Source organism: Palaemon carinicauda, chromosome 37 (assembly GCF_036898095.1).
Source record: "Palaemon carinicauda isolate YSFRI2023 chromosome 37, ASM3689809v2, whole genome shotgun sequence".
Classification (NCBI taxonomy): Eukaryota; Metazoa; Arthropoda; class Malacostraca; order Decapoda; family Palaemonidae; genus Palaemon; species Palaemon carinicauda.
This window is the reverse complement of record NC_090761.1, coordinates 46,960,403-46,987,694: the sequence shown is the minus strand read 5'-3', so window position 1 is coordinate 46,987,694 and position 27,292 is coordinate 46,960,403. Positions and strand designations below refer to the sequence as shown.

The following is a 27,292-nucleotide window of genomic DNA, read 5'->3' as shown; positions in this document are numbered from 1 at the left end:
GCAAGTTAGCAAGAAGAGGTGCTTTTAGCACTTGTTGGAGAATTGGTAATGTTACTCCACTATGTAAATATGTTTGTGGTACCTCAAGTCCAACTGATTACCACCCAATTACCATAAATTGCATATCTAAAGTTTTTGAGTGCCTTGGCAAAATGTCTAAATAGGTTTGCTGAAAGTAATCATACATTCCCTAGTTTGTAATTTGACTTTCGTAAAGGCCTTGGAGCATGTGATGCCCTTCTTACAATCTCTAATGCTGTACAGAAATCCCTTGAGTGTGGTCAGGAAGTTTGTATGATTGGCCTTGATTTTAGAGCTGCCTTTGTGTTAATCATCAGGCCCTTGTTTTCAAACTCAAACAGCTAGGAGTGGGTGGGCCTTTTCTTAGCATCAATATTGAATTTTTAAGAAATAGCTTGCAAAAAACTGTTGATAGGTACCAAAGTGAGTATAGGAATGTGATATCTGGTGTTCTTCACGGTGTGTTCTTGGACCATTACTTTTCATACTATATATACATGACATGTGATTTGGCCTAAACAAGCTCATCGCATATGCAGATGATGCTACTCGCTTTGCATGAATTCCATCTCCTGAATGTAGATATAAGGTTGTTGAATCTCTTAATAGAGATTTAGCTAAAATTAGTGCATGGTGCAAATTACGGGGCATGAAGTTGAATCCTAACAAAACTCAAAGTATGACCATAAGTAACTCTTTATGGCTTTTAAAATTTTAGGTGTGATTTTCTGCAGCAAATTTACTTTTGAGAAACACATTAGGTCTATGGCTTCTTCAACTGCACAAAAAATTGACTTATTGAGAAAGTCTAGTAAGATTTTCGGTGATCAATCTATTCTAAAGTATTTTGATTCTTTCATTCTACCTTGTTTCGAGTATTGTTCTCCTGTCTAGTCTTCACCTAATGATTCTTATCTTAATTTGTTGGTCAGGAACTTACGGTCTATCAAATTTCTTATTCCTGTTCTAGATATTAATCTCTGGCACCATCGTTCAATTAGTTCGTTATGCATATTGCATGAGATTTTTCATAATTCTGACTATCCTTTGCATTCAGATTTTCCCAAGCAGTACCATCCTGTTTGTAATACTAGGTATACAGTTAATTCTAATAGTCGGGACTTCTCCATCAGGTGTAAGTTTTATTCCAGCTGTGACCATGTTGTGGAATGATCCTCCTAATCGGGTAGTTGAATCGGTAGAACCAAAAGTCCAAACTTGCAGCAATGTTTTATGTTGAACAGGCTAACACAAGTCTCTTTTTATAGTTTATATATAAAAAATTTATTTTAATTTTGTTACTGTTCTTAATTTTTTTTATTTTAATTGTTCATTACTTCTGTAGTTTATTTATTTCCTTTCCTCACTGGGCTATTTTTCCCTGCTGGGAGCCCTTGGGCTTATAGCATCCTGCTTTTCTAACTAGGGTTGTAGCTTAGCTAGTAATAATAATAATAATCTGGCCAATAGATTCAATTTCTAGAATCATATGGTAATGGTTTGAGTGAGAAACATTCTTAAGAGTGAATCCCAAGACTCCCTTTTACAGAAGAATGCTTGATGTAAATACAGAGGAGCTTCTTGTCAAGAAACTTCCTTCTCTATTTCCCTCTTTTCATAAAAAGTGTCTGAAGAAGATGAGGAGGAAGACTGAACGAGTAGAAGATGAATAAGAAAGAGAAAACTCGCATCTTTTCCATGACCAGTCTGCAACCCACAACTAATAAGGAACAAGTGCGCTGCATAAGCAAGTTTAAGACGAGTACTAGAAAACATCTCAATAAAACTGCCTTCTCAGATATTTGTCTTGCTTGCACAAGATGAGCCATTTCTTCATCATGATGCTCAGATCAAAATACTGTAAGTGTGAAGGTAGTCTCAATCTCTGCAAGGAAAGGCTTCAAAGAAAATATTCCAAGGGGTCAATTTGACAAAGTACTTGAATGTCCACAAGAGACATAAAAGGACCTTACAAGACAGCTGACTGACTTAGCACTGGAAGTTAATGAGGTCACCAAAAAGCATGAAGTCATCATCCTCTAAAAATATGGTAGAATCCACTTGAAAAAGGTCCAAAAAAATGTTTCAGTCAATGTAGGTTGAGACAGTCCTTCTTCCTTGAGATCAACCTGAGTGGCCAAGTGGAGAATGGCCATATCAGATTCCCTGTGAAAGAGTTCTGATCCATCTCTGTAGCCATGGCTATAGAGGGAACATGGAAGGTAGGTCTAGACTTGATCTCAATACGGGATAGAGAGGTAAAGATTCAAGGAGGGAAATCCCTGCTGACAGTTGCCACGTACCTCTTATTTTTCATACTAATCCCGTCCTACAATGAGCTTGGAAGGTTTGGGAAGCACGGAAGGCCTAAGCCACACCATAGGTCCTTGGTGAAACTTGGTCTAAGACCTTCCTTCAACTCTGCTAGAAGTCATGGTCCGGAGCCAAACCAGACAGTAGTGCCACTGTTGTCAATATGCTCAAAGCCAACTGGCTTGAATATTGCATCTAGATGACAGCCACTGTTTGCAAAGTCTCTAGGCCTCTTGAACATCCAATGGAAAGGCAAGAACTTCTAGATCAACTAAACCACACGAGCATATCAAATCTCCAGATATGAACAATACACCCATCTTTGACCTTAAAAGACGTTCAAGACTACAAGGCCAAGATGTGTGAAGTCAAACTGCCTCACAAAGGTCAGGACATTATGCAACCATGGTTGCCTAAACTGCTCAAACTTGAAGACAGGAATTATTCTCTACCAGAAACACAGATTTGGGAATGTTTAAGACAGAAAACTAGAGATCAGGTCATGAATGGTCCCTGGCATCCCTAAATGACCCACAGAGGGACAATAGGGTGCATCTCTCTCTGGTGATTAGCCCACCCATATGCTTGGAATAATTTACAGTATGACCTAGCGTTTAGGATGTGCAATACAGAACTTTTAAACATAAGCCCATCTTATTGAGCTTACAATGGTGTACACAGCACATACCTCAGTCCATGTATGAGTAGAATGCTCAGCTCATTGTTCTTACATTAGAGGAGTGTGGCTCAGTGCACACACGGCCTATAGCATCTGACAATGGACAATCCAGAGGACCATGGCTTGGTGCTCACTTGGCAAAGAGAACGTGGTACAGTATTGCATAGTCCAGTGTGTAAATGAGTAGAGAATGGCTTCTTGTACAGTATACAAGTCTTACTTGAATACATGATCTGACTTCCTCCATCATGAGGTTTACCCAACCTATCTTATTAACAATTCAATGACTGTTCCAGCTCCTCTGTAGACAAACTCCGATTTAAAGACGAAATATTTGTATCCCCATAGGAACAATCAAACTTTTTCATGGGCAAGTTATACTTTTAATGGAATTGTTTATAAACACTGATAAAATGTAAACATTAAATTTTTGTAAACTTTAAATCACTTTACCTGTTCCTTGAGGACCTTCACAACTTTAAGCACATCACTACTATCACCACTTGTTCCAGGCAAGCTTTTCTAAAGATCAGCATACAACTTTTTTTCTGAAAAGGTAGCATCTGAAACACCACTACAGTACCTGGATAACCATCTCATATTCCTCTATTGCTACCGGGGATTCTAGCTATTTTCCTTGTTGGCTGGCTCATCACCAACCTCAGGACCCAGGCTGACATACTTTATTAACAATATGTCTAAACATAAATAATTATCAAGCTTACATTGAAATTTAGTAGGAATATGCATTGACAAAAAATATGTATGCATTATACATGAAATATTAGAAAACTTACAATGAAATTTTGAGAGGATATGCATTAAGGAAGTGCTACAAAAAGACTAAATGCTTTGCTTTGTTTATAGCTTATGTCTAGCATTTTCCACCTCTTACAAGTCCTATACTGAAAACCCCGAAATATCCTTCGAGCATTCATATGTCCCAGGCTGACATACTTTACTAAAAATTCAATTTCAATTATAATGTTTATTTCTATAATCACCTGTTTCTTTTTCGAAGCAAGTTAAATGTCAATGCCTATCCTAAAATTCTATAAGAAAGTTTATGAATGCCTCTTTAACCAACAACCTTTTCAAAATGTGCTCCACATCCTCTTGATATCGTCAACCAGAGGGGAGGAGGAGGTATGATGTGAAGATAAAGAGAGTACGGATAATTGATTTTATCATTAAAATAACAAATTTGGAAATAATTTGTATTTTTCCTAACATACAAACCTGGAGCTATTTATAGGGTATTGCTTTTGGCAACGCTGAAAACCAGCCAAGACAATTTTAGTGAGGGATAATTACCCCATCCGCTAGTTAGCGGGAGGGGGTTAGGGTAGACTAGCTACTCCGCTCACTCACACGTGTCGGTTGAGTAACCACTTTTGCTTTCTGGCAGGACTTCTAGGGGGACAGAGTGGCGGGCCAATTTGTATAAATAGCTCCAGTTTTGTATGTTAGGAAAAATACAAATTATTTCCAAATTTGTTATTTGTTCTGACAAATACAAACCTTCGCTATTTATAGGGCGACTTACTCTTAGGAGGGAGGAAGTTCTACCAACTGGCCTTGGTCATGACCCGGGGTTCCTTCTAATTGATTTTTTTATCTAATTAGTAGGAACCCTACCCTCGCTAAAATCAAAGTAGTTACAAGGTAACTCACTGATAGCGGCCTGCAGAAGCTTGTGTGAGAGAGACTCGTGGCTTGTCTTTACGTAGGAACTCGAGGATTCTAAGACATATCCAATACCCTCCCCCATGAGGTATTGGTGACGTAACAAAGTATTCATTCATACTCAGGATGCACAAGGAAAATAAATCTTGCTTGCAGAGGGGTGAGGTCAGCTATGCTTTGGTCTTGCGGAGCTGTTTCCCTAGGGGGGGAGAAGGAGAAAGAAAGAAGTGAGCCAGACATTCTTTCATTCACCCCAGACTATCCCGGGCACCCTCAGCCCTCATCCCTCTGCTACTTGTCCATCAAGGAGTCTGAGGCATTAGATCACTTGTTGTGCGGCCACCACAGGACCAATGGAGAAAGTTTCCATGCTCCTGTGGGTTACGTCTTTCAGGTAGTGGGCTGTGAAGGTCGTCTGATGCTTCCACACGCCCGCTTGCAATACCTGTGCCACAGAAAAATTCTTCTTGAATGCCAGAGACATTGCAATGCCTCTGACACCATGAGCTCTGGGTCGATTGGACAGAGGAGGATCTGGATATAGAGCATATTCGATTACTTTCCTTATCCAGGAGGAAATAGTATTCCTCGTGACCCTCCTCTTGACCTTCCCCGTGCTGACAAAAAGTACTCGTACACGGGGGCGAGCTTTTGCTGTTCTTTTTAAATAACACCTCAGACTCCTTACTGGACATAGTAACAGTTGGTCTGGATCTTCAGTTATAGAACGAAGACACACTATCCGAAATGGGCCAAATCTGGAGTCCGGCACACCCGTATTTTGAGTCTTAGCTACAAACTCAGGGACGTAGTTGAGGATTACTTCCCCCCATCTCCTAGAGTGGGAGACATCAGCAGATAGACCATGAAGTTCGCTGACACTCTTGGCCGAAGCCAGAGCGAGCAGGAACACCGTCTTCCACGTGAAGTGGCGATCTGAGGCCTGGCGTAGTGATTCATAGGGGAAGCCCTTCATAGACCTGAGGACCCGAACCACGTTCCAAGGGGGAGGTCTTAGCTCTGCCTGGGGACAAGTAAGCTCGTAACTGCGTATAAGCAAAGAAAGTTCCGAGGAGGAAAAATATCGACTCCTTTCAGTCTAAAGGCGAGACTCAAGGCTGAGCGGTAGCCTTTGACTGCCGAGACCGAGAGGAGCATTTCTTCTCGAAGGTATACAAGAAACTCCGCTAAAGTTGAAACAGAGGCATCGAGGGGAGAGATACCCCTTCCACGACACCAACCACAGAAAACTGACCACTTCGCCTGGTAGACTGCCTCTGTGGATCTCCTGAGGTGTCCAGCCATTCTTTTTGCAACCGGGTGCGAAAAGCCTCTCTGTGTGAGGAGGTGCTGGATAGTCTCCAGGTGTGAAGTCGAAGCGAGGCTACGGCTTTGTGGAAGATGTTGGCATGTGGTTGTTTGAGGAGGTCGTGCTGTGGAGGAAGCTCCCTCGGGATCTCCGTGAGGAGATGCAGAAGGTCCGGGAACCATTCTGCGTGATGCCATAGCGGAGCTATGAGGGTCATTTGCAAGTTGTTGCTTGCTCGTACCTGGTTGAGGACTTTTCTCATCAGACATAACGGGGGAAACGCGTAAGCGTCCAGGTTTATCCACCGTTGTTGGAAAGCATCTTGCCAAAAAGCTTGGGGATCCGGGACTGGGGAGCAGTACAACGGGAGCCTGAAATTCAGGGCCGTTGCGAACAGATCCACAGTCGGGGAACCTCACAAAGTCAGGACTTTGTTGGCTATCAGAGGATTCAAAGACCACTCGGTGCCAACTATCTGAGTCGCTCTGCTCAGCTTGTCTGCTAGCACATTCCGCTTGCCCGGAATGAAGCGAGCTGATAGAGTCATCGAGTTGTCCTCTGCCCATCTGAGTATCTCTACTGCAAGATGGCACAGCTGCTGTGAAAAGGTACCGCCGTTTGCTTAGATAAGCTACTACCATGGTGTTGTCGCTCATAAGCACCACGGAGTGCCCCGCCAGGACCTGGTGGAACTTTTTGAGGGCCAGAAAGGCTGGTACCTTTCTGATTCGGACCATTGGCCGGAGATGTAATGGTGCAGCACGTGAGCACCCAACCCTTCTTTTGATGAATCCGAAAAAAGCATCAATTCTGGGGGAGAGATGAGAAGAATCAACCCCTTTGTAGAGGTTCGGCTCCGCCAGCCACCACCTGAGGTCCGATTGTTCCTCTAGCTCTCTATGCGGACTAGGTGATCCCGGGAATCGGAGTGTTGATTTCACTGGGATTTTAGTCGCCACTGGAGGGATCTTATCCTAAGGCGACTGTTGGGGACCAGTCGGGTCAGGGAAGAGAGGTGACCGAGAAGGCGAAGCCAATACTGCGCCGGGAGCTCTCCCCGACTGAGGAAGACCTGTGCTATCTCCCTCAGTCTCTGGATCCTTTTGTCTGATGGAAACGCTTTGTGCCTTAGGATGTCTAATCGCATGCCTAGGTATACCAGTTCTTGAGAGGGGAGCAGTTGAGACTTCTCGAGGTTTACCACGATCCCCAGATCCTGGCAAAACCTTAGAAGCTCGTCTCGGTGGCGGAGAAGGGCCGCCTCCGAGTCTGCCAGAATCAGCCAGTCGTCCAAGTATCTTAGGAGACAGATGCCGACTCTGTGAGCCCAAGATGATACTAGGGTGAATACTCTCGTGAATACCTGGGGTGTTGTGGAAAGACCGAAACACAATACCCTGAACTGGTAATGCTTCCGATTGAACATGAATCTCAGATACAGGTACTTCATGGAAGACGGGTGAATTGGGATCTGGAAGTATGCGTCCTTCAGATCTAGAGTGCACATGAAGTCCTGGGGTCTTATCGCTTGTCTGACTGTGTCGGCCATCTCCATCCTGAAAAGTGTCTGTTCGACACACCTGTTCAGGGCCGAGAGGTCGATGACTGGTCTCCAGCCTCCAGATGCCTTTTTCACAAGAAAGAGTCGACTGTAGAAGCCTGGGGACCAGTCGAGGACCTCCTAGAGAGCGTCCTTCTCCAACATGGACTGGACTTCTTCCCTGAGGGCAAACTCCTGTGCGGATCCCTTCGCACAGGAGTTCGATGGAATCGGCACTCGAGTCAGTGGAGGGGGAGAGAGCGTGAACGGGATACAATACCCTGAACGAATCACCTCGACCGTCCAGGGTTCGGCCCCGTGGTGAAGCCACCTCTGCCAGCGGCTTTGCAGTCATCCCCCCACAGGTGGGCAAATGGGAGGATTGCCTGTCTTATTGGGACCGGCCTCCGCCAGATCCCTTCTTACCCTTTCCTCCACGAAAGGACTTTTTGCTGTGAAAGGCCTGCTTTGCAGCCTTTTACCCAGGTGTTTTGGGTCTCTAGCCCTTTTCGGCTGCGGGTTTTGCTGTGCTTTCCGCTGTGGCTGAGAGGGGTAAGGTCTAGCTATTAAGACCTTTTGGATGAGGGAGTCCTCACTGGACTTCCTCCACCTCTCTGCCACCCGCTCGACATCCTCAGGATGGAACAAAGAATTGCCTCGAAAGGAGCATTTCTCAGTCTCGCTACTTCGGACTGAGGGAGATGTCTATAGAGCTTGCCTATGATGGCATCTCTCATCTTCAGGATAGTGTTGGTCCAAAGGTTCACTACCTGATGGGAGAGGAACTCGATGGCCTGAGTGCCAGACAATAGGAAAGTCTCCAAAGACTTCCTGGAGGACTCCCGAGACAGATCTTTAGACTGCATCAGTTGTCCTAAGGATCCTAACCAGAAATCTAGCCACGAAGTAGCCTGCATGGCGTACTTCGCCACCTTTTCCTGGTTTAGGATTTCAGAGGCCGAAAAGGAGACTGGAATTCCTGTAAGTTTCTCGAAGGGGGTGGCCTTCGAGAGTGCCTCTATAGAGTGGTCGAGAAGCAGCGTTGGAAGAGATTCCCCGAGGATCTCGTAGTACCTCCTCTGAAACACATACGGAGGAGGTAGGAGCTTGGAGGACGAGTTGGAGCGGATAGAAGAGGTGGACCCAGTTGCCTGGGACACTGCCTTCTGTTTGGCACTCTTCAACCCCTTTGACCAGGGCAAAGCTGCACTGGTCCTATGAGGTTTCTGAGTGCCATAGAACTGGTTAAGGACCATTTCTTTTCCATCTAGAGGGGCTGCCGATGGAGCTGGAAGTCCAATGATGGAATGGATACAGGCTAGGACTTGCCAGAAGGCGTGTTCAGACCTTCCTCTCATCCTCTGTAAGCTTAGGGCTAGCGGCTACTGACAGAGCGTCGTCCTTGAGATCGCTCTGCCCTTCCACGTCCGAGCTCTCATCCATACGAGCCCGGAGTGGGTCGAAGTCGTCAACTGTATAGACTGGGGATAGGGAGACTACCGGGGAGGTGCTTGCTTCCGGCTGCCTGGGAGGCAGTGAGGAAGGAAGCCTGGCTGAGGATTTGGGTATGGTGAAAAAATCCTTCGGTTCCCTCCCACGAGGCCGGCGGTCCTCTGTCCCCAAGGGCCTAGAGAAATCCGTCGGCTTACAGGTGGAATGCAAGTCCATTGCCGTACGGGGTGAATCCCGTCTGGTCGCAGGTCGTGCCTCCTTAGACACTATCTTGACCGGTAAAGAACGGAAGGAGTCTCCATAGGAAGTAACCCTATCCTCCTTGGGGGGCGAAGGACGAATCCTTTTCCTTTTCCCCTTTGGCCTGGCCTGTGGCGTCTTGAACTGCAGGGGGCTACCCTGAGGTTCATGCCTAATCTCTCCAAAGGTCTTTTGCGAGGGGATGACCGTCTCCCCTTGCCTGAAGGACCCGCCTGTGCGTGAACTTCCGAACTCCTCCTAGGATCGGAGGGAGGAGAGGACCTTGGAATGAGAGGAGGCGACAAGGGAATCCTAGGTGTATCACCTACGTACTGGGAGCGGGGAACGACTACCTTCATGGCTAGGCGCATTACATTGAATAAGGTGTTAAGCCACGGGGAGTCACGGGCTCCTGAGGAACTAATGGGAAGGTCCTTTGGAAAGAACTGCTCCCTGGGTTTAGGAACCGGGGCAGGTTTCCTAACCCTCTTGTCTGATGGAGGCTTCCCTACAGGCAAGATCGGCACAGGCCTACCCTTAGGGATAGGGTCTGGGCTCAGTCACGCAGGCAACTGTTGTCTCTGTTGAGGCCTAAGGGGCTTGAGAGACTGATTGTGAGCGCCAAGATGGTCGTGCGCTCTTGTGCCGAACTGTTGGTAGGCGGAAGGGAACTCGGGCGCTCCCTTCCTGATTGCGCGCACCTTTTTCGCGCTTGTGGAGCACATGAGGTTGTTCGCGCACCTGGCGCGCATAAGGTTGCTCGCGCTCATGGCGCACAGTGTGTTATTCGCGCGCAGTAGGTTGTTCGAGTGCATGGCGCGCAACAGGATGTTCGCGCGCATGGCGAGCAACAGGATGTCCGCGCATATGGCGCGCCATAGGATGAACCCGTGCGCTATGATCGCCATTTTGTTTGCGCGCGCCAATTTGGCTGTGCGCGCCAACTTGGTCATGCGCGCGAAAGCTCTCAGCTTGGTGAGAGAACTCACTGCTACGCTCACCCGAAGGTTCACGATAGCTTGTGTTGTGTGAGCATGAATGATCAACACAACGAGAGTTTGAAAACTCTCTGTCATAAAAAGAATGTCTCTGGTCACGAGAACCGGAAAGTTCAGTGTGAACTGTGTTGCGCGAACCCGAAGGATCAACGCAACGAGAAACCGGAGTTTCTCTGTCACGATACACCGAAGTGTTAGCGCGACTAAGTTACGAGAGCCCAAGGGTTCAGCGTAACTCAGGTTACGAGACGCCGAAGGGTCAACGTAACGAGGAATCGGGGTTCCTCTGTCATGAGATCCCGAAGGATCAATGTGACTGACGGTAAGAGAACCCGGAGGTTCAACGTTACCGTCGTTACGAGAGCCCGAGGGTTCAGCGTAACAGAAACCCAAAGGTTTCAAGTCGCAAGAGCCCGAAGGTTCAGTGTGACGGAGACCCGAAGGACTCCTGCTGTCATGAGAACCTGCAGGATCAACATGACGAGAGCCCGAAGGCTCACGATCAAGCCACCCCAAAGGGTGATCGTCACGAGACCCCGAAGGGTCAACGTGAGGAGAACCAGCAGGTTCAAAAAGACGTCTCCTCACAGCCCGAGGAGGAGAACGTCCGGGGTGGAGAGGGGTTTCCCACCCCTCCACTCTACGAACCTCCGGAGAGCAACGTTCAACGGACTCCGCCCAAGGGGGAGACTGATTAAGGTCAACAGATAATTCCTCCGCAGGGGAGGAGAGTTTGCCCGAAGGAGAACTACGCTTATAACAAGGTTCTCTTTCCGCCCCTGGAGGAGAACCTAAAGCGTAAGGAGATTGCGAACGAGAGATATGTTCTCCCCCAATTTTCCGGGGGGAAATTTAGAACCTAAGGGTCATCTTATATGCAAAAATATATGTTGTAAAGAACTGAACACATCAAAGATAATACCTGAAGAGGATAAATATAGTACAAATGCCTGAAGGCAGTTTTAAGCATGGACCTGTAACCCCTAATAGCTGAAACAGACAATTCATAAAACAAATAACATAAATCCGGGAACTAAGGTTATCCAAATTAGTTATTGTAATTGAAACCTTACTGGGCTTGCACCAATTAAAATACACATTCCACTGGCTTATAATACTAATTATTGGTAGACTGCCTTTTGCAACATCAATCTAAGGGACCTAGAAAACACCCTCTCTGAGTACACGGTGGACAATCTACAATGTAGTTAGAAAAGTCATGGTGGGTTTGGGTCAATTGACCTCGAAATTGTTTGTCTGAGAAGATTGGTCCTGTAAGGTAATCTCCTCAAATACTCTGACAAGAGGCTACAGTCAACCACTCACTACATGGTCAAAAGGGAGCCACCAGGGCCATACTACTTTTTTAAGATACCCTAAACTTCATATTACCTACAGGGTCTTTCAAAATGGAGGATAAGCATGTACAGTAGGTCAAGATTTAACCATTCCTGTAATATGGCATCAACCTATCATGCTAAGGGATCCAGTATAAGGGAACTAAACACCTCCATTTTTATGCTGCGGAAGTTAGCAAAACAATGTTTGTCCACATTTGGTCTTTCCATTAACTACAAATCACTTGACAAACTAAGGAAGTATGAATCAATCATTTGGTAGTATTTGTTTTTTTCAGCTTAATCAATCAACTGACTTTCTAGTATGATTAGCTTCTCTGGAATATACTGTGGTAGAAGAATTCTACAATACAGAACAAGGATTTCAACTTTGTTACTCCCTACTTTACACAAAACAGCTACAAACTTTTCTAGCACCAGAAACTCTCAATCCTGAAGTAGTTTGAATACTCCTAAGAATTCCAGACGGTTGATGAATAATGCTGTATCCTTCTCCGACTACTTTCCTGATAGTTGAAGATAATCCATAATTACATACCAACCTTCCTGGGAAATATCCATGAAAAGAGAAATATTCAGAATTCTTACTCCCAAGAAATACCCTGAGCCAAATGAAGTGTCATCCCACTATTTCACAAGCTCTAGCTGGTTCTCAATTACTAGTACGCAAATTGTGTCCAGATAGGAAGTCCTGTTTCAATGATGACTGAGATGCTACTGGAAATCCCTTATCTTTCGCTGATGCATCAAAACAAACACCTCAAGAGAACCCATGATTCCTAGTGGCCTCATACAAATACAAACTGACAGCGCTTTCACCTGCTTGAACTTTTCCAACAAATGTAAGAATGCCTGGACCTCTTCTCTAAAGTAGTGTCCCTTGAGTCAGATTCAGAGGAGACTTCTCCACATTAACTAGGGTTCTCAAACTTTTCAAGTACCTGAGCAACCCTATCTGCTGACCAGAATCCTTCCCTAGGATATGTTCAGAATCAGCCAGTTTCACAGTAGAACAGAACTCTGATGCTTAGATATCTTGACCAATTCTAGATTAGAGCCATCGCCCTACTGAATACTTATGGAGCAGTCCCGAGTCCAAAACATTAGGGAACCGATGTGATGATTTTTTTAACCCTCCATAAACTAAAGGAATTTCTTTGATTCTGGAAGAATAGGAATGTAAAAATAAGCATCAGTTAAATCTATCAAAAAAACATCCTTGCTGCCCCGGGCCTATAGAAGGAGTTTCCAGTGAAAACGTGGTCAAAACTGTTAAGCTGTTTATAATTATGACATCTGGAACTGACATCCAAATCCCATCCCTACCTTAGGTACTAGTAACAGACAGTTAATCTTAGACTTCCTCTATCACTTTCTTCTCTGGAAGTTTTTCAATATGACAAATATAGAATAATTTGTATTTTTCCTAACTATACAAACCTAAAGTTCTTTACACACATTGATCCCTCCATCACCTTCGCCCAGATGTCCTGCCGCGATTACAAAGTGATGAGTGTTTACTGGTGCTTGTGTGAGAGGAGTGGTTGGTCTAACCCCAGATCCCCTCTGCTAACTAGTGGAGGGTAGTTACACCTCGCAAAATACTCCTATGTAAAGAGCGAAAGGCTTGTATTTAGTGCCAGAACTACTACAATGTCAAAATTTTGTATTTGGCTGAATTGTTAAAGTAACTTAGAAAAGAAAATGGTTCTTTTGACAGAGGGTGAATAGAGCAATTCCACATCCTTCTCTTATCACTGATAGCACTCAATTTTCAGGGTAAAGACTTTTCCAAACTTTATAAAAATAAGACCACCTTCCCCCTACTGGGAATCCTTGGTATGAGTCCTCCCAGGAGGTCTAAAAGTCATGTTGGCACCTCTGTTGGTCCTTCTGTTAGTCTAAAATCCTGAAGGACTACCATTGTTGTGAAATGTCTTCCTTGGAGGTAAAGTATACAAGTGGAGGAGGGAGAGAACCATATGGAGAAAAACTTGCCTTTGTCAGACAGCCCTCAAAATGTCACTTTGTGTTTTATTGGGCTCTACAACCCTAGCAGTCCTATCTTCATCCAAAATAAGAATTGAGAAAGGAGAAGTAAAACAGTGTTTCTACCCATTGGAAACTGTCCCTACAATAGAGGAACACAGTTTTTCTCTATGTTTAACCACCATATCAAGAAATATACCTGAAGCCTCTACTGTGTCATTTAAAATTGTTCTATGTGAACATGTTAAGTAATCCAAAATAAAATCAAAATCTTGGTGACCTGCAAACTTTTTTTCAACGAGATTAAAATGAACCCATTATATCAAATCTAACAGACAAATAAAAAGAAATTCTATTATCATCCTAGGAAAATGATCTTTTGAATTGGCCCCAGAAGATACTTTTAAACACAGATCATAAATCAAAACTTCTAGAGAAATCCGAGCTACTATACATGATGAATCTCTGGCTTTTTCAACAAGTAAAAAACCAGTAGTCATAGTATACTTAGCTTATGTAGATGGCTACCATACTTCAAAATACTTGGCATGTGAAACTATTATAAGTAGCTTAACAATGGGAATACGAGAAAAGCTATCTGTCATAATGAAAAACATGCATTCCTTTGTTATTTTTACTATGGGACGGGGCACACTTCTGAAGACTCAGAAGAATTTGAGTTCTGAATAACATTTCATGCTTGTTTACTTTGAAGCCTTCTAAAACAATCAAATTGTCTTTAATTGCTCCTGAATTGTACTCTATATATTCTCCAGGCATTTTAAAACAAAACAGAGCAGACTAATGAAAGTAAAAGAAATTTTCATGTTGGTCACAAAATTTCTGAGCAGATGTTGGCTTTCTTTTACAATCAAAGGTACACATGACACATTAACACAAGTTTTTGCACATTACATCTGGACTACACTTCTTGACATATCCTGCATATTGTGACTAGAAATGTACTGAATCAAGACATCGGAAAATTTTAAAAATTGCTTAACTATCTGGAAATTTTGAAAACAATTCAAATATCTCATAAACAGAATTTAGATTTTCCACCAAACAATAGCATATCAAACCTATCCAGACGTTTCCATTTCAGGCGGCTTCAGACCTCTTAATGACAAGTTGTACACAACCTCTTCTGTTTTCTTGAGGGAGTATTTCAGCTCATCAAATTTCTTTCGGAGGTCATTTTTGGGGAAAAGCAGTGAATAAGCAGCATGAAGGTCCCTCAAAAACTGACGAATCTGGAAGGGTCTTGTGTAGTCACCTGAAATAATAGGTCATTGTGAGTTACATGATCTTATCTAATAAAAACACATACTATACTTTTTTAACCTTTTAATAAATATGAGTATGATCTGATCTTTTACTCTTACCAGAAATAAGTCACTTTAGCAAAAATCTACTAAAAACCACCAAGTACTTATGAAACACATGGGTGATGAAGCTACATAATTTTTTTGCAGTGCTTGAATATTTTGTAATCTAATATGACACATTTTTCAAGTAATTTGTATTTTTCCTAGCCATACAAACTCAAGCCCTTTACTTTGCTTTTCCAACTAGGGTTGTAGCTTGGATAGTAATAATAATAATAATTGGAGATATTGTTTCAGCACAAGCAGGAATCGGTCATTAAAGTTGGATAACAAGTAGTTATCCAACCAGCAAGGGTGCAGGGAGATAAACCCAGCTCCCATTCCAGTCGGAGTCTTTACTTTTGACCTTTTGGCGAAAGACTAAGAAGGGGACATAAGTTGGAAACAAATACAACCAAAGATGAAAAGGTTAGTATAAGATCCACCACACCCTTGCTCATCAAAGGGTAATTGGGAGAGATACTTCTTCAAACTTAAAGAATGGAGCTTTGAAGTGAAACTCACCAGCATCTGGTCCAATCAAACACATAATGTTTTGACCACTCTGTCCCCGCAAGAGGGACAGCAAAAGGAAGAATAGCCAGCCATACTGCCATTCACTCCAGACTTATACCTACACATTACCATTACTAAAGAGGAGATGCATCCTTGTCTCATGAGGAAGCTGGGCTGGTTACACAATTACTTGAGCAGCCACCACATGTCCAAGAACAAAGGTATCAAAGGACTTCTGAGTAAACTCTCAGAAGGAAAGGGCCGTATAAATGGTTTGTCTTCCAGAGACAGGCCTTCAACATTTAGCTCACTGACAGATTTCTCCTGAACGCTAGGTTGGAGACAATATCTAACTTCGGGGGCTCAGGTCTTGCCTACCAGCTCACTGCCCATTTGTCTATGCGCGGTCGATTAACATACTATGGAACCCACTGCACTGCCTAATAATGTTTTTACTTGGTTTCTATCACAGTATAAGTACTGTAATGTGTTAATGAACGGACACTTTCACCCCCAGAGTTCAAGGCTTTACGTGGATGGTTTTAAAAATTCAGGAGACGGTCTGGCATTTATTGGGTGGTGCAGCATGGGGAGACTGTCCGCTCGGACACGAAAGCAGTCAGCACCTTTGTTAAAAAATTCAACTAGATGACTCTCCAGGATGGCTACATTCCCTAGAAAGTCTTCAACTATGGCAAAACTGGGCTCTTTTGGGGAAAAAAATGCCCTGTCAGTCTTATCACAGCAGAAGAGAAGAAGCTGCCTGGGCATAAATCTATGAGGGACATGCTTACCCTTGCACTCTATGCCGAATGCCAGTGATGATTGTAAGGTGTATCATTCAAAGTCCTTGAGCCTTCAAGTCCCACAAAGTGCTAAAGGAGAATCTTCCGGTGATGTGGAGGGCTAATGCAAAAGCCTAAGTAACGAGACAGTGTTTTGAAGAGTGAGTAAACCTGTTTTGGTCCGACTATTAAAAATTATCTGGAAGAGAACCACCTCCCTCTGAAATGTCAACATTTCTGCTGGCATTGGACAATGCCTCTGCTTACCCTCCTGGCCTCAAGGATGATATCCTCCAGGAATATTCCTTTATCAAGGTTCTATTCCTTCCACCTAACACACCAACCCTATCCTCCAGCCCATGGACCTGCAGGTGATTTCGAATTTCAAGAAGCTCTATATGAAAGAGATGTTTCAAAATCACTGACAGCACAAACTTCCACCTTCATGAATTTTGGAAGGAGCATTTCGAGACACACCTTGAACTCTTCATGGAAGAAGTTGTGGCCCGTTGCCGTCTCTGCATGAGACTTGAGGGATTCGTCGTAGGCCTAGCTGAAGGCGAAGCCAAAACCGCTGACCACGGCAGAAATTAAGGAAATGCTAACTTTGTATCATAAATTGGTATTTTTCAATGGTTCACACAGGTTATCTTCGACGTTTGTCCAAATCATTTCAAGAACATTTTAAAAAGTAGGCAGAAATAAGCTTCCTTGGATCGTTATTTTTCAGAGGCCATTAGTAAGTTAAGGTGAAGGTCAAAGTGATATGAAAAAAGAAAAAAAAAACAGAAGTGGAAGTGAAGAATATAATGAAAAAAAATTAGAAAAAAGAAATTTAATTTCAAGTATTTCGTAAAGTTGTGTTAACTTTTTCTGTCATCTGTTAATGTGTTTCGTAAAGTCAAGTGTTAATGTTTTCTGTCATTTCTAAATGTTTTCTGCTGTCTCCCGCCACTTTTGCTTTCGGACATCGCCCCACTCCAAAGGAAAGGTTCCACATTTTCGTATTATTTTTCATTTATTATTGCATTATGTTCAAATATCCGCTTCATTTATAGGTATTAACAGTTTGGTTAGGTATCAGCACAACACTATTAATCATTTACGTACGAAGTTCTACATTAAGTCTGAATCATGATGCAACCCTTGAGCTGTCGACTGTTTGGCGAGTGGGGTAGCATAATGTACTTATCTATTTACACTAAAATTACTATAAACACACACTGAATATGTACAGATTTTTACATCACATGATTCTACACAAAAACTGAAGCTGGAGATGCATATACGAGGAGAGACGATACAAAACTGAGGCAGAGTCAGCTGTGTGGAGAAAGAAACATCGGGAAGCATGCCGGGTACAAAGGTGTACGGTCGGTTTGAAATCATCAGGCCGTGAGATTACTTATTGCAATACTGCAAATATATGATTTCTTACTTAATAGGTTAAACGGTTCTCTGTACCGCGAAGGACCAAATCTACGAACACTGAGATCTGACTGTACATAAAATGCAGATTTATTTTCTCATTGGAACAAAAAACTAATTTTTAAGATATGTAAATATATGAGAAGAATTATTCAGTTAGCAATCTCATGGAAGCCAGCATATCAGACGGCACAAAAACTGAATGTACCTACAGTGTAGAATGATACTTTAATAACTTCAAGTAAAAAAACCAAAAGTTAAAGTAAAATAAAGGCTGAAATCATGCTGATAAATTATAATCTTTCAACAAGAAACATACTGGGGAACGGGGGAATTCTGACTAAGTTTATATGTTAATATAAACTCAAAAAAAGTTAAGTGTATGGTTAATGGATACCAAAGGGTCCAAGTGACATTTACTTCATTAAGCTACCATGGTTGGGGGAGCACGAAAGCACAAATATGAATGCAAATACTTGATTGCTTAGTTCTACTAAAACAAAAAAAACCTTATTTTGGAAACATGGTATGAAAATTAGTTAAATAGCATAATACAGGTACATACAGAGTACAGCAAAAGGAAATTTCATGTACAAGAAATATTTCAAAATCACCTTAGGCATCCAAATAAAGTACCCGAAAATGGTTAAAAATAGAACTCTAATAGATCAAACCATGACAAATATTCCTGATGAACAAATCAAACTTTTCCAGACCTGCAGCTATACTGATGAAAAACCATTCAAATTACTATTCTCACAGCTATTTTCACCAACTTGCATATATAAAACACTGACCATTCATTTGAGATATGATCATCAAGGTTTTACAATGAAAAACCACAAAGGCTTTTGTTCCAAGTAACAAAATCTTTTTAGGAAAGATTGAAAAAGATTTTGTTCTTAGATGATAATATCTCATCATACAGAAGTGGCAAATTGAGAATATCACAAATCTCTAAACAAACCAGTGCTTTATTAGGGAGTGTTTCAGCATAAGCTGGAGACAGTAACTAGAAATGTTTAACAAGTGGTTAAACTACTGGTGGAGGGTGAAGGCGAGGGCGAGAAGTCCTGTCCCCCTCACCAATCTGACAGCTCCCCTTTTAGCATTTAGGTCAAGGACTGAGGGAGGGACATTACATTAAAGGATCCAGGTTTGTATGGCTACAAAAAATAAAATTACTTTAAAAATATGACAAATTTGAAAGTAATTTGTATTTTTCCTAGAATACAAACCTGAAGCTAGTTATAGGGGTATTACTTAGGGTGTCGATGAAAGAAGAGGCAAAAGAATTTTAGTGAGGGATAACTACCCCATCCGCTAGTTAGCAAGTGGGGGTGGAGTAGCCCAGCTACCCCGCTCACTCAAACGTCTTGGCTGAGTAACCACTTAGCTTTCTGGCAGGACTTAATAGGGGACAGGGTGGTGGGCCAATTTGTATAAATAGCTACATGTTTGTATGCTAGAAAAAATACAAATTACTACAAAATTTGTCCTTTGTTCCGGCACAAATACAAACTCTCCGTTACTTATAGGGATGACTAACTCTTAAGAGGGAGGAAGTCCTCACCAACTGGTCTTGGCTATGACCAGGGGTTCTCTCTACTTCGATCTGAGATTGAGAGTAGTAGGAACCCTACGCTCGCTTAAATCAAGTGCAGATATAGGGTAACGCACTGATAGCCGCTTGCAGAAGCTTGTGTGTGAGACCACCTAGCAATGTGGCTTGCCTTTAACGTAGGAACTCGAGTACAAACTTAGTTCTTAAGACTTTCCCAACACCCTCCCTCAAAGAGGTACTGTATTGGGGACATAACAAAGTATTGTTACTATACTTAGAAGGCACAAGGGAAATGAGTCTTACCTGCAGAGAGGTGAGGTCAGCTGTGCTGAGGCTTGCAGAGCCTCAGCACATGAATGTAAAGAGAGTTCTGTTTGAGAAAGTGATTGTACCGACTGTGATGTATGGATCGGAGTTGTGGGGAATGAAAGTGACGGAGAGACAGAAATTGAATGTGTTTGAGATGAAGTGTCTAAGGAGCATGGCTGGTGTATCTCGAGTAGATAGGGTTAGGAACGAAGTAGTGAGGGTGAGAACGGGCGTAAGAAATGAGTTAGCAGCTAGAGTGGATATGAATGTGTTGAGGTGGTTTGGCCATGTTGAATGGAAAATGGCTGTCTGCTAAAGAAGGTGATGAATGCAAGAGATGATGGGAGAAGTACAAGAGGAAGGCCAAGGTTTGGGTGGATGGATGGAGTGAAGAAAGCTCTGGGTGATAGGAGGATAGATGTGAGAGAGGCAAGAGAGCGTGCTAGAAATAGGAATGAATGGCGAGCGATTGTGACGCAGTTCCGGTAGGCCCTGCTGCTTCCTCTGGTGTTTTGGATGACCTCGGAGGTAGCAGCAGTACGGGATTCAGCATTATGAAGCTTCATCTGTGGTGGATGGAGGGGGAGGGTGGGCTGTGTCACCCTAGCAATACCGGCCGAACTCGGTTGGGTCCCTTGTCAGGCTGGGACTAACGTAGAGAGGAGAGGTCCCCTTTTTTGTTTCATTTGTTTGATATCGGCTACCCCCCAAAATTGGGGGCAGTGCCTTGGTGTATGTATGTATGTAAGTTCCTTGACACCTCTTTCTTGGTCCTGTCAGTACTAAGAAAAAGTTGCTGACACTCAAGCTTGAGATGTTGTGTCTTTTCAGATAGCGCTGCAAAGCCCTCACCTGACAAAAGCACCTCATTTCGATCACCACCCAACACTTCACGTAGAGAGGGAATGAAGAAGTTCTTGAACCTTGAGTCATATGGTGACAAGTTCTAAGTTTTGGCTATGAACTGTGGCACAAAAGTGACGAAGACCTCCTTCCACCTCTTAGCGTGGGTGACTAAATAAAAGACCGTGTTGCTCACCTACTCTCTTCACAATGATAAGGCTAGCAAGAGGACAGCCTAAAGAATCAAACCTCTGTTTGACAACCTCCTTAAAGGCTCAAATGGGGTACACGTAATAGCTTTGAGGACTAAGGTCATGTCCCATACTGGGAGCATGAGGTCCCCTGGTGGGCAAGACTACTCCTTATGAGCATAAACAATTCCCACAAGGAGGAGAGATCATAACCAAGGCTGAGAGGTACCCTTTGATAGCCACAACTAAGAGACGCTTCTCTCGGTGAAGGAAGATGAGGAAATCCGTGATCTGTGCTAGAGGTGCTCTGACTGGAGAAGCATCTCTTCTACAACACCAATGGCAGAAAATGGCTCACTTCCTCTGGTAGACAGCTGCAGAGGCCCATTGCAGGTGTCCAGACATCTGTGCAGTGCCTCACAATAAGACTTTCACTCAAGAAATGCTGAATAGCCTCCATCCATGAAGATCCAACAACACAGACTGGTGGTACCTCTGAGGGTGCAACTGACAGAGGAGTCTGGACCACTGAGATAGATCTCTCAGGACCTCGACTAGAAGAACTAACCGATTGGGATACCACTCAGCATGGGGTAATCTGGGAGCCACCTGGGTCATCCTGATTCCTGGCATAATCAAAACCATGTTGATTAACGGCCTAATCAGGCTGAATGGAGGAAAGGTGTACTTGTCCATTATTATCATAAAAAAAGAGGAGATTAACCAGACCAATGGTCAAACTTGACTCTTACAAAGATGGCCAACGTCATACATGTCCAGGTGATCCCATGGGTATTAGAAGGCATCTTTGAACACAGCCCATGATTCTGGAGATTCCTGTTTTACCAACTGTAGAAGCATGGAGATTTGTCTTGAAATAACTTCAGTTGTGTTTCTTTCCAACATCCCTTCCCCCTCTGTCTCCAAGGCCAGGGCTTTTGGAGATGATAGATGATCAGATGAGAATTCTTATCAGTAAGTAACCATCCTGAAGGACATTCACTACCAAAGCTCCAGTCCGTGTCTCTGGCCAGTTGCTTACTGGTGAGACAAGCATCTGCCAACTCTTGGCACCAGGAGAGGGGGAATGTCAACTTCAGCAGTTCCTTCTCCCTTCCCTCTTTCCACTGGCTCCCCCTTGAAAGGTCCAGATTGGGGTGCTTGAAAGGGTTGTGCATGCACAAGCTCTTCCAGGGAGGAGGTTGCAGGCAGTGCTGATCAGGAGTTGTTCCGGGCACAGGGCCCTTCCTTGATTTTGATCCTGAGGGCTAGAACTAACCCATGGGTTTGGCCACTGTTCCCTTTGAAGGGTCGGGACCCCTGAAACAGACTGGGCGGTGGATCAGGGAGTCCTGGGAAGCAGTGCTCCACAATTTTACCGTTAGCCAGACAAAACTAGGAGGGAGAGAGATGTGGCCCCCCGCACCAATGATTTCTGAAGTGACAACGGCACCTCTGGAGGAACTTCAAAACCCAATTAGCTCACTGGTTTGCTGACTGGTGAGCCAGGAAGGTCACAAGACTTATATATCTTCAAAGATTCCGAGGTTGATACCCAGTTGTTCTCGTGAAGTGCGTCACTGCCCCTGACCACTAGTCAAGCCAAGAAATAGCATGGTGGGAGGATAAGGCAGACTACTCAGAAGACGAGAATCGACATACCTTCCACCTCGAGTCCCTCAAAAGTGAGTCCCTCAGTCAGTGAACATACCGACAGGTCAACATGCAGAGATTGAAGCAGCATTTTCTAGCATATAAAACCTTTGTTGCCTCGAGAATCGGGGGCAGGATTTTATTTAACCAACTGGACTCAAGCGTGTTTTCAGGTCCACAGATATGATTGTCAACACGATCAATGGTCAAATCAACAAGTTCACACCAAAGCAACTCCAAGGAAAGCATTGGGGAGCACCTTAATGACTAAGGTATCATTCAATGACTGAGGTTCTCCCCAAGTCCATGGCATTCAGGGATAAGACCAAGGATTTTCACAATAGAACACTCCGATTCGGGGTTGTCTGCCTCTGTCAGCACCGGGCTATGGTCCGGTGTCCTAAGGGCAGCCAAACTCTGAGCACCCTCACATCCAGCAGAGGACAAGGGTGTGGCAGGGCACTCAAGATATTTATCCCCATGAATACACCTGTTCCACCTCAAAGACAGAACCTACAATGTAATCGGGGGTCAATGATGACCCAGGGAGGTCAATTCCACTGCCCCATGGCACAGGGACTTGGTCCATCACCCCCTAACTCGTGATGTTCTATTGCACGCAAGCAAACAATGACAGCCTTGAGCGGTGCCCTAATCTCAACCTGATCGAACCAAATCTTATTGGAAGAGGGAAGAGCGGGAATCCACCGTCCTTGAAGGAAGGGTGAGAGGGTGCTGAAACTCTTCATCATCAGAGGAACAGCAAGTATGGGGGCATACACTTTTGTTACGGCCAGTTACCAGGGTAGTCGGGCCTGGGCCATTAAAGGGACATGGCTCTAGCCTCCATGGGTCAGAGGCAAAAAGAGTACCATCCAAACACTCCTCCTTATTGCCCCCCCCCCCCAATAAGTGGTTTTAAAAGGACCCCCCCCCCCTGGGGGGGACCACACAGGTTGTATTCTAACAGGCCCACAACACTGGGACACACTGTCACAGGAGACAGGAGAGAGGAAGGCACAGTCACAGGGTCGTAGGCAAAGACTGAGGAAGTAAGGATTACAATAAGGGTTGGAGTGACGGGCACAAAGGTCGGGGTAGATAACAGAGGGTCTACCTGAAGGACCTAAGGAAGCCTAAAAATTCTCTAGGTCAAACTCATTGTTAGCAGTCTGCAAGGAGACAGGTGGAGAGCTTCCAGTTTCAAAAGGGGTGCGGCAAACACTAGGGTACACAACACACCATTAAAATCTGAAAAGCCTGCTAATGCAGATATGAGGGCTCCTTGCTCCTGATGCATGGTCCCCAGGGACCAAACCAAGGGCATATGTTCAGCAGTGGTGGCAACCACTAAGCAGCAGCAAAAGACTTCTTTGGTGTCTCCCTGGGCATTACAAGAGCTTAGTTTGCTTCTTTTCCTTTAGAACATTTGCCTACCACTGCACAGGAAGCCATGATCTGCACTTGGCACATAGGTATTATTACAAACAATCATGGGTCCTACAAGAAGCACAGAGGGAGTGTGGATCTACAACTGGTTGCAATGACCACCCATTCCCTGGCCTGTACAAATCTCTTACTTATTTACTTCACTTCAGCAATTCCAACAGAGAATAACATTCACTTCCTGCGACAAGAAAAAGAAAATGAAAAGTTCGATCAAAAGCTGGCAGTACATCCATACTCGCCAGAAGCCGAAACAAGAAGTGAAGCTTTCAGACTAGTGAGGGGGGACTTCTCGCCTACACCCACCACCAGTAGTTTAACTATCGTTAAACAATTCTAACAGCCATCTCCAGCTTGCAGTGAAGAAAACTAACTATTAAAAGATGATGGTTTGTATGTTTCTTAGGAACAAACTGATGGTGTGTCATTGATAGTAGGTTTACCGGATCTTCCATGCAAGTCTTTTATAGTACTTATCTATTATTGTTCAGAAAGACCCAAACTACATTTCTTTAACAAATGTTATTAAGAAAAACATCACTGCATAAAGCTCCAAAGAGTATTTTACTTCCATTACCTGGTATGAAGCAATAAGAACTGAATGCCCATCAACCTCAATGCAACACAGCTAGATGCTATCATTTTTCAAGCTGCAGGATGTAGTAAACCTTTACAGAATATCACCTGAGACCAAATATGGAACCCACTTCTGTACTCTATCCTTCAAACACCCAATACATATTAATCTGCAAATTGAAATGTATGACAGCTGAAAGCATTTGCAAATTATTCAAAACATGTAATGCCTTTATATCAAGATCACTAGATCATGTTTGATTTGCTATATCATAAGAAATTATTCAATTGTGCCAAAATTCTATAGGAAGAAGTCAAGATGCATTCAACTCAATAAATATTCTTTCACAAAATTATTACCCAAAGATATATAAAAATATATGAGCAAAGTAAAATATAGTAGTAAAGTAATTCTAAGTATCATAAAAAAGGATAGGACTGCCATGAATTACAAAATAAACTTAAATGATAATTTATAACACCCATGAACATGGTACTATAAGGTAGAACCAAAATTTCCTTCATAAGCGAGGGTATTATAATTAATATTACAATTTCAAATTATTGGTAGTTTAATAAGGGTATACAGAAGTATTTGTTCCGAGATTAGTTAATAATAAGAGTAAGATAAGGTTAAAAAATTAAGCAGCTAAGCACAAAGAGAACCAAAGGAATATATGAAAAATGTTATTTTTATAATAAAATAAATTTTTGAATATACTTACCCGGTGATTATAATAGCTGCAACTCTGTTGCTCGACAGAAAACTCTACGGAAGAAATTCCCCAGCGATCGCTATACAGGTTGCGGGTGTGCCCAACAGCGCCATCTGTCGTCCAAGTACCCAGTACTCAATGTAAACAAAGAACTCAATTTTCTCCTCGGTCCACTGCGTCTCTATTGGGGAGGAAGGGAGGGTCCTTTAATTTATAATCACCGGGTAAGTATATTCAAAAATTTATTTTATTATAAAAATAACATTTTTCAATATTTAACTTAGCCGGTGATTATAATAGCTGATTCACACCCAGGGGGGTGGGTAGAGACCAGCATTATATGTTTACATTATTATGAGCTAAGAATTTTTATTTCATTTTAGAAGTTATCAAAATAACAAAAACAAAATAAATAGGTACTTGGTAAGGAAGTCGACTTGAACAATTACTCTGCCTTTTTAAGTACGTCTTCCTTACGGAGCCTCGCGATCCTCTCAGGATGCTGAGCGACCCCTAGGATCTGAAGTATCAAGGGTTGCAACCCATACAACAGGACCTCATCAAAACCCCTAATCTAGGCGCTTCTCAAGAAATGACTTTGACCACCCGCCAAATCAACCAGGATGCGAAAGGCTTCTTAGCCTTCCGGACAACCCAAAAAAACAACAATAAAAACATTTGGAGAGAAAGATTAAAAAGGTTATGGAATTAGGGAATTGTAGTGGTTGAGCCCTCACCCACTACTGCACTCGCTGCTACGAATGGTCCCAGAGTGTAGCAGTCCTCGTAAAGAGACTGGACATCCTTAAGATAAAAAGACGCGAACACTGACTTGCTTCTCCAATAGGTTGCGTCCATTATACTTCGCAGAGATCTATTTTGTTTAAAGGCCACGGAAGTTGCGACAGCTCTAACTTCATGTGTCCTTACCCTCAGCAAAGCTTGGTCTTCCTCATTCAGATGGGAATGAGCTTCTCGTATTAACAGTCTGATAAAATAGGATAAGGCATTCTTTGACATAGGCAAAGATGGTTTCTTAACTGAACACCATAAAGCTTCAGACGGGCCTCTTAAAGGTTTAGTTCGTTTTAAATAGAACTTAAGAGCTCTAACAGGGCATAAGACTCTTTCTAGTTCATTTCCAACCATATTCGATAAGCTTGGAATATCGAACGATTTTGGCCAAGGTCGAGAAGGTAGCTCGTTTTTGGCTAGAAAACCAAGTTGTAAAGAACATGTAGCCGTTTCAGATGAGAAACCGATGTTCTTGCTGAAGGCATGAATCTCACTGACTCTTTTAGCTGTAGCTAGACAAACCAGGAAAAGAGTCTTTAAGGTGAGATCTTTCAGGGAGGCTGATTGTAGCGGCTCGAACCTGTCTGACATAAGGAATCTTAGTACCACGTCTAAATTCCAACCAGGTGTAACCAAACGACGCTCCTTCGTGGTCTCAAAAGACTTAAGGAGGTCCTGTAGATCTTTATTGTTGGAAAGATCTAAGCCTCTGTGACGGAAGACTGATGCCAACATGCTTCTGTTACCCTTGATAGTGGGAGCTGAAAGAGATCGTTCTTTCCTCAGATATAAGAGGAAGTCAGCTATTTGAGTTACAGAGGTACTGGTCGAGGATACTGATACTGACTTGCACCAGTTGCGGAAGACTTCCCACTTCGATTGGTAGACTCTAAGGGTGGATGTTCTCCTTGCTCTAGCAATCGCTCTGGCTGCCTCCTTCGAAAAGCCTCTAGCTCTCGAGAGTCTTTCGATAGTCTGAAGGCAGTCAGACGAAGAGCGTGGAGGCCTTGGTGTACCTTCTTTACGTGTGGCTGACGTAGAAGGTCCACCCTTAGGGGAAGTGTTCTGGGAATGTCTACTAGCCATCGAAGTACCTCGGTGAACCATTCTCTCGCGGGCCAGAGGGGAGCAACTAGCGTCAACCTTGTCCCTTCGTGAGAGGCGAACTTCTGCAGTACCTTGTTGACAATCTTGAACGGAGGGAATACATATAGATCTAGATGAGACCAATCTAGGAGAAAGGCATCTATATGAACTGCTGCTGGGTCCGGGATTGGTGAGCAATAAATTGGGAGCCTCTTGGTCATCGAGGTTGCGAAGAGATCTATGGTCGGCTGGCCCCAGGTGGCCCAAAGACTCTTGCATACATCCTTGTGGAGGGTCCATTCTGTTGGAAGAATTTGTCCCTTCCGACTGAGACAATCTGCCATGACATTCAAGTTGCCTTGGATGAACCTCGTAAGTAGCGATATGTTTAGATCTTTTGACCAGGTGAGGAGGTCCCTTGCGATCTCGTAC

At 43.5% G+C, this 27,292-nt stretch overlaps 1 protein-coding gene across 3 annotated transcripts in view; it reads right to left on the bottom strand.

The window, feature by feature from the left end:
- Window positions 1-14,205: 14,205 nt before the first annotated feature.
- The window catches only part of trsn (translin), a 223,885-nt gene continuing 210,798 nt past the window's right edge, over window positions 14,206-27,292 (bottom strand). For all 3 annotated transcript variants that reach the window (XM_068361117.1, XM_068361115.1, XM_068361118.1), the window contains exon 5: window positions 14,206-14,861. In XM_068361117.1, the coding sequence (XP_068217218.1) occupies window positions 14,668-14,861 (194 nt within the window). In that variant the 3' untranslated portion in view covers window positions 14,206-14,667. The remainder of the gene's footprint in view (window positions 14,862-27,292) is intronic.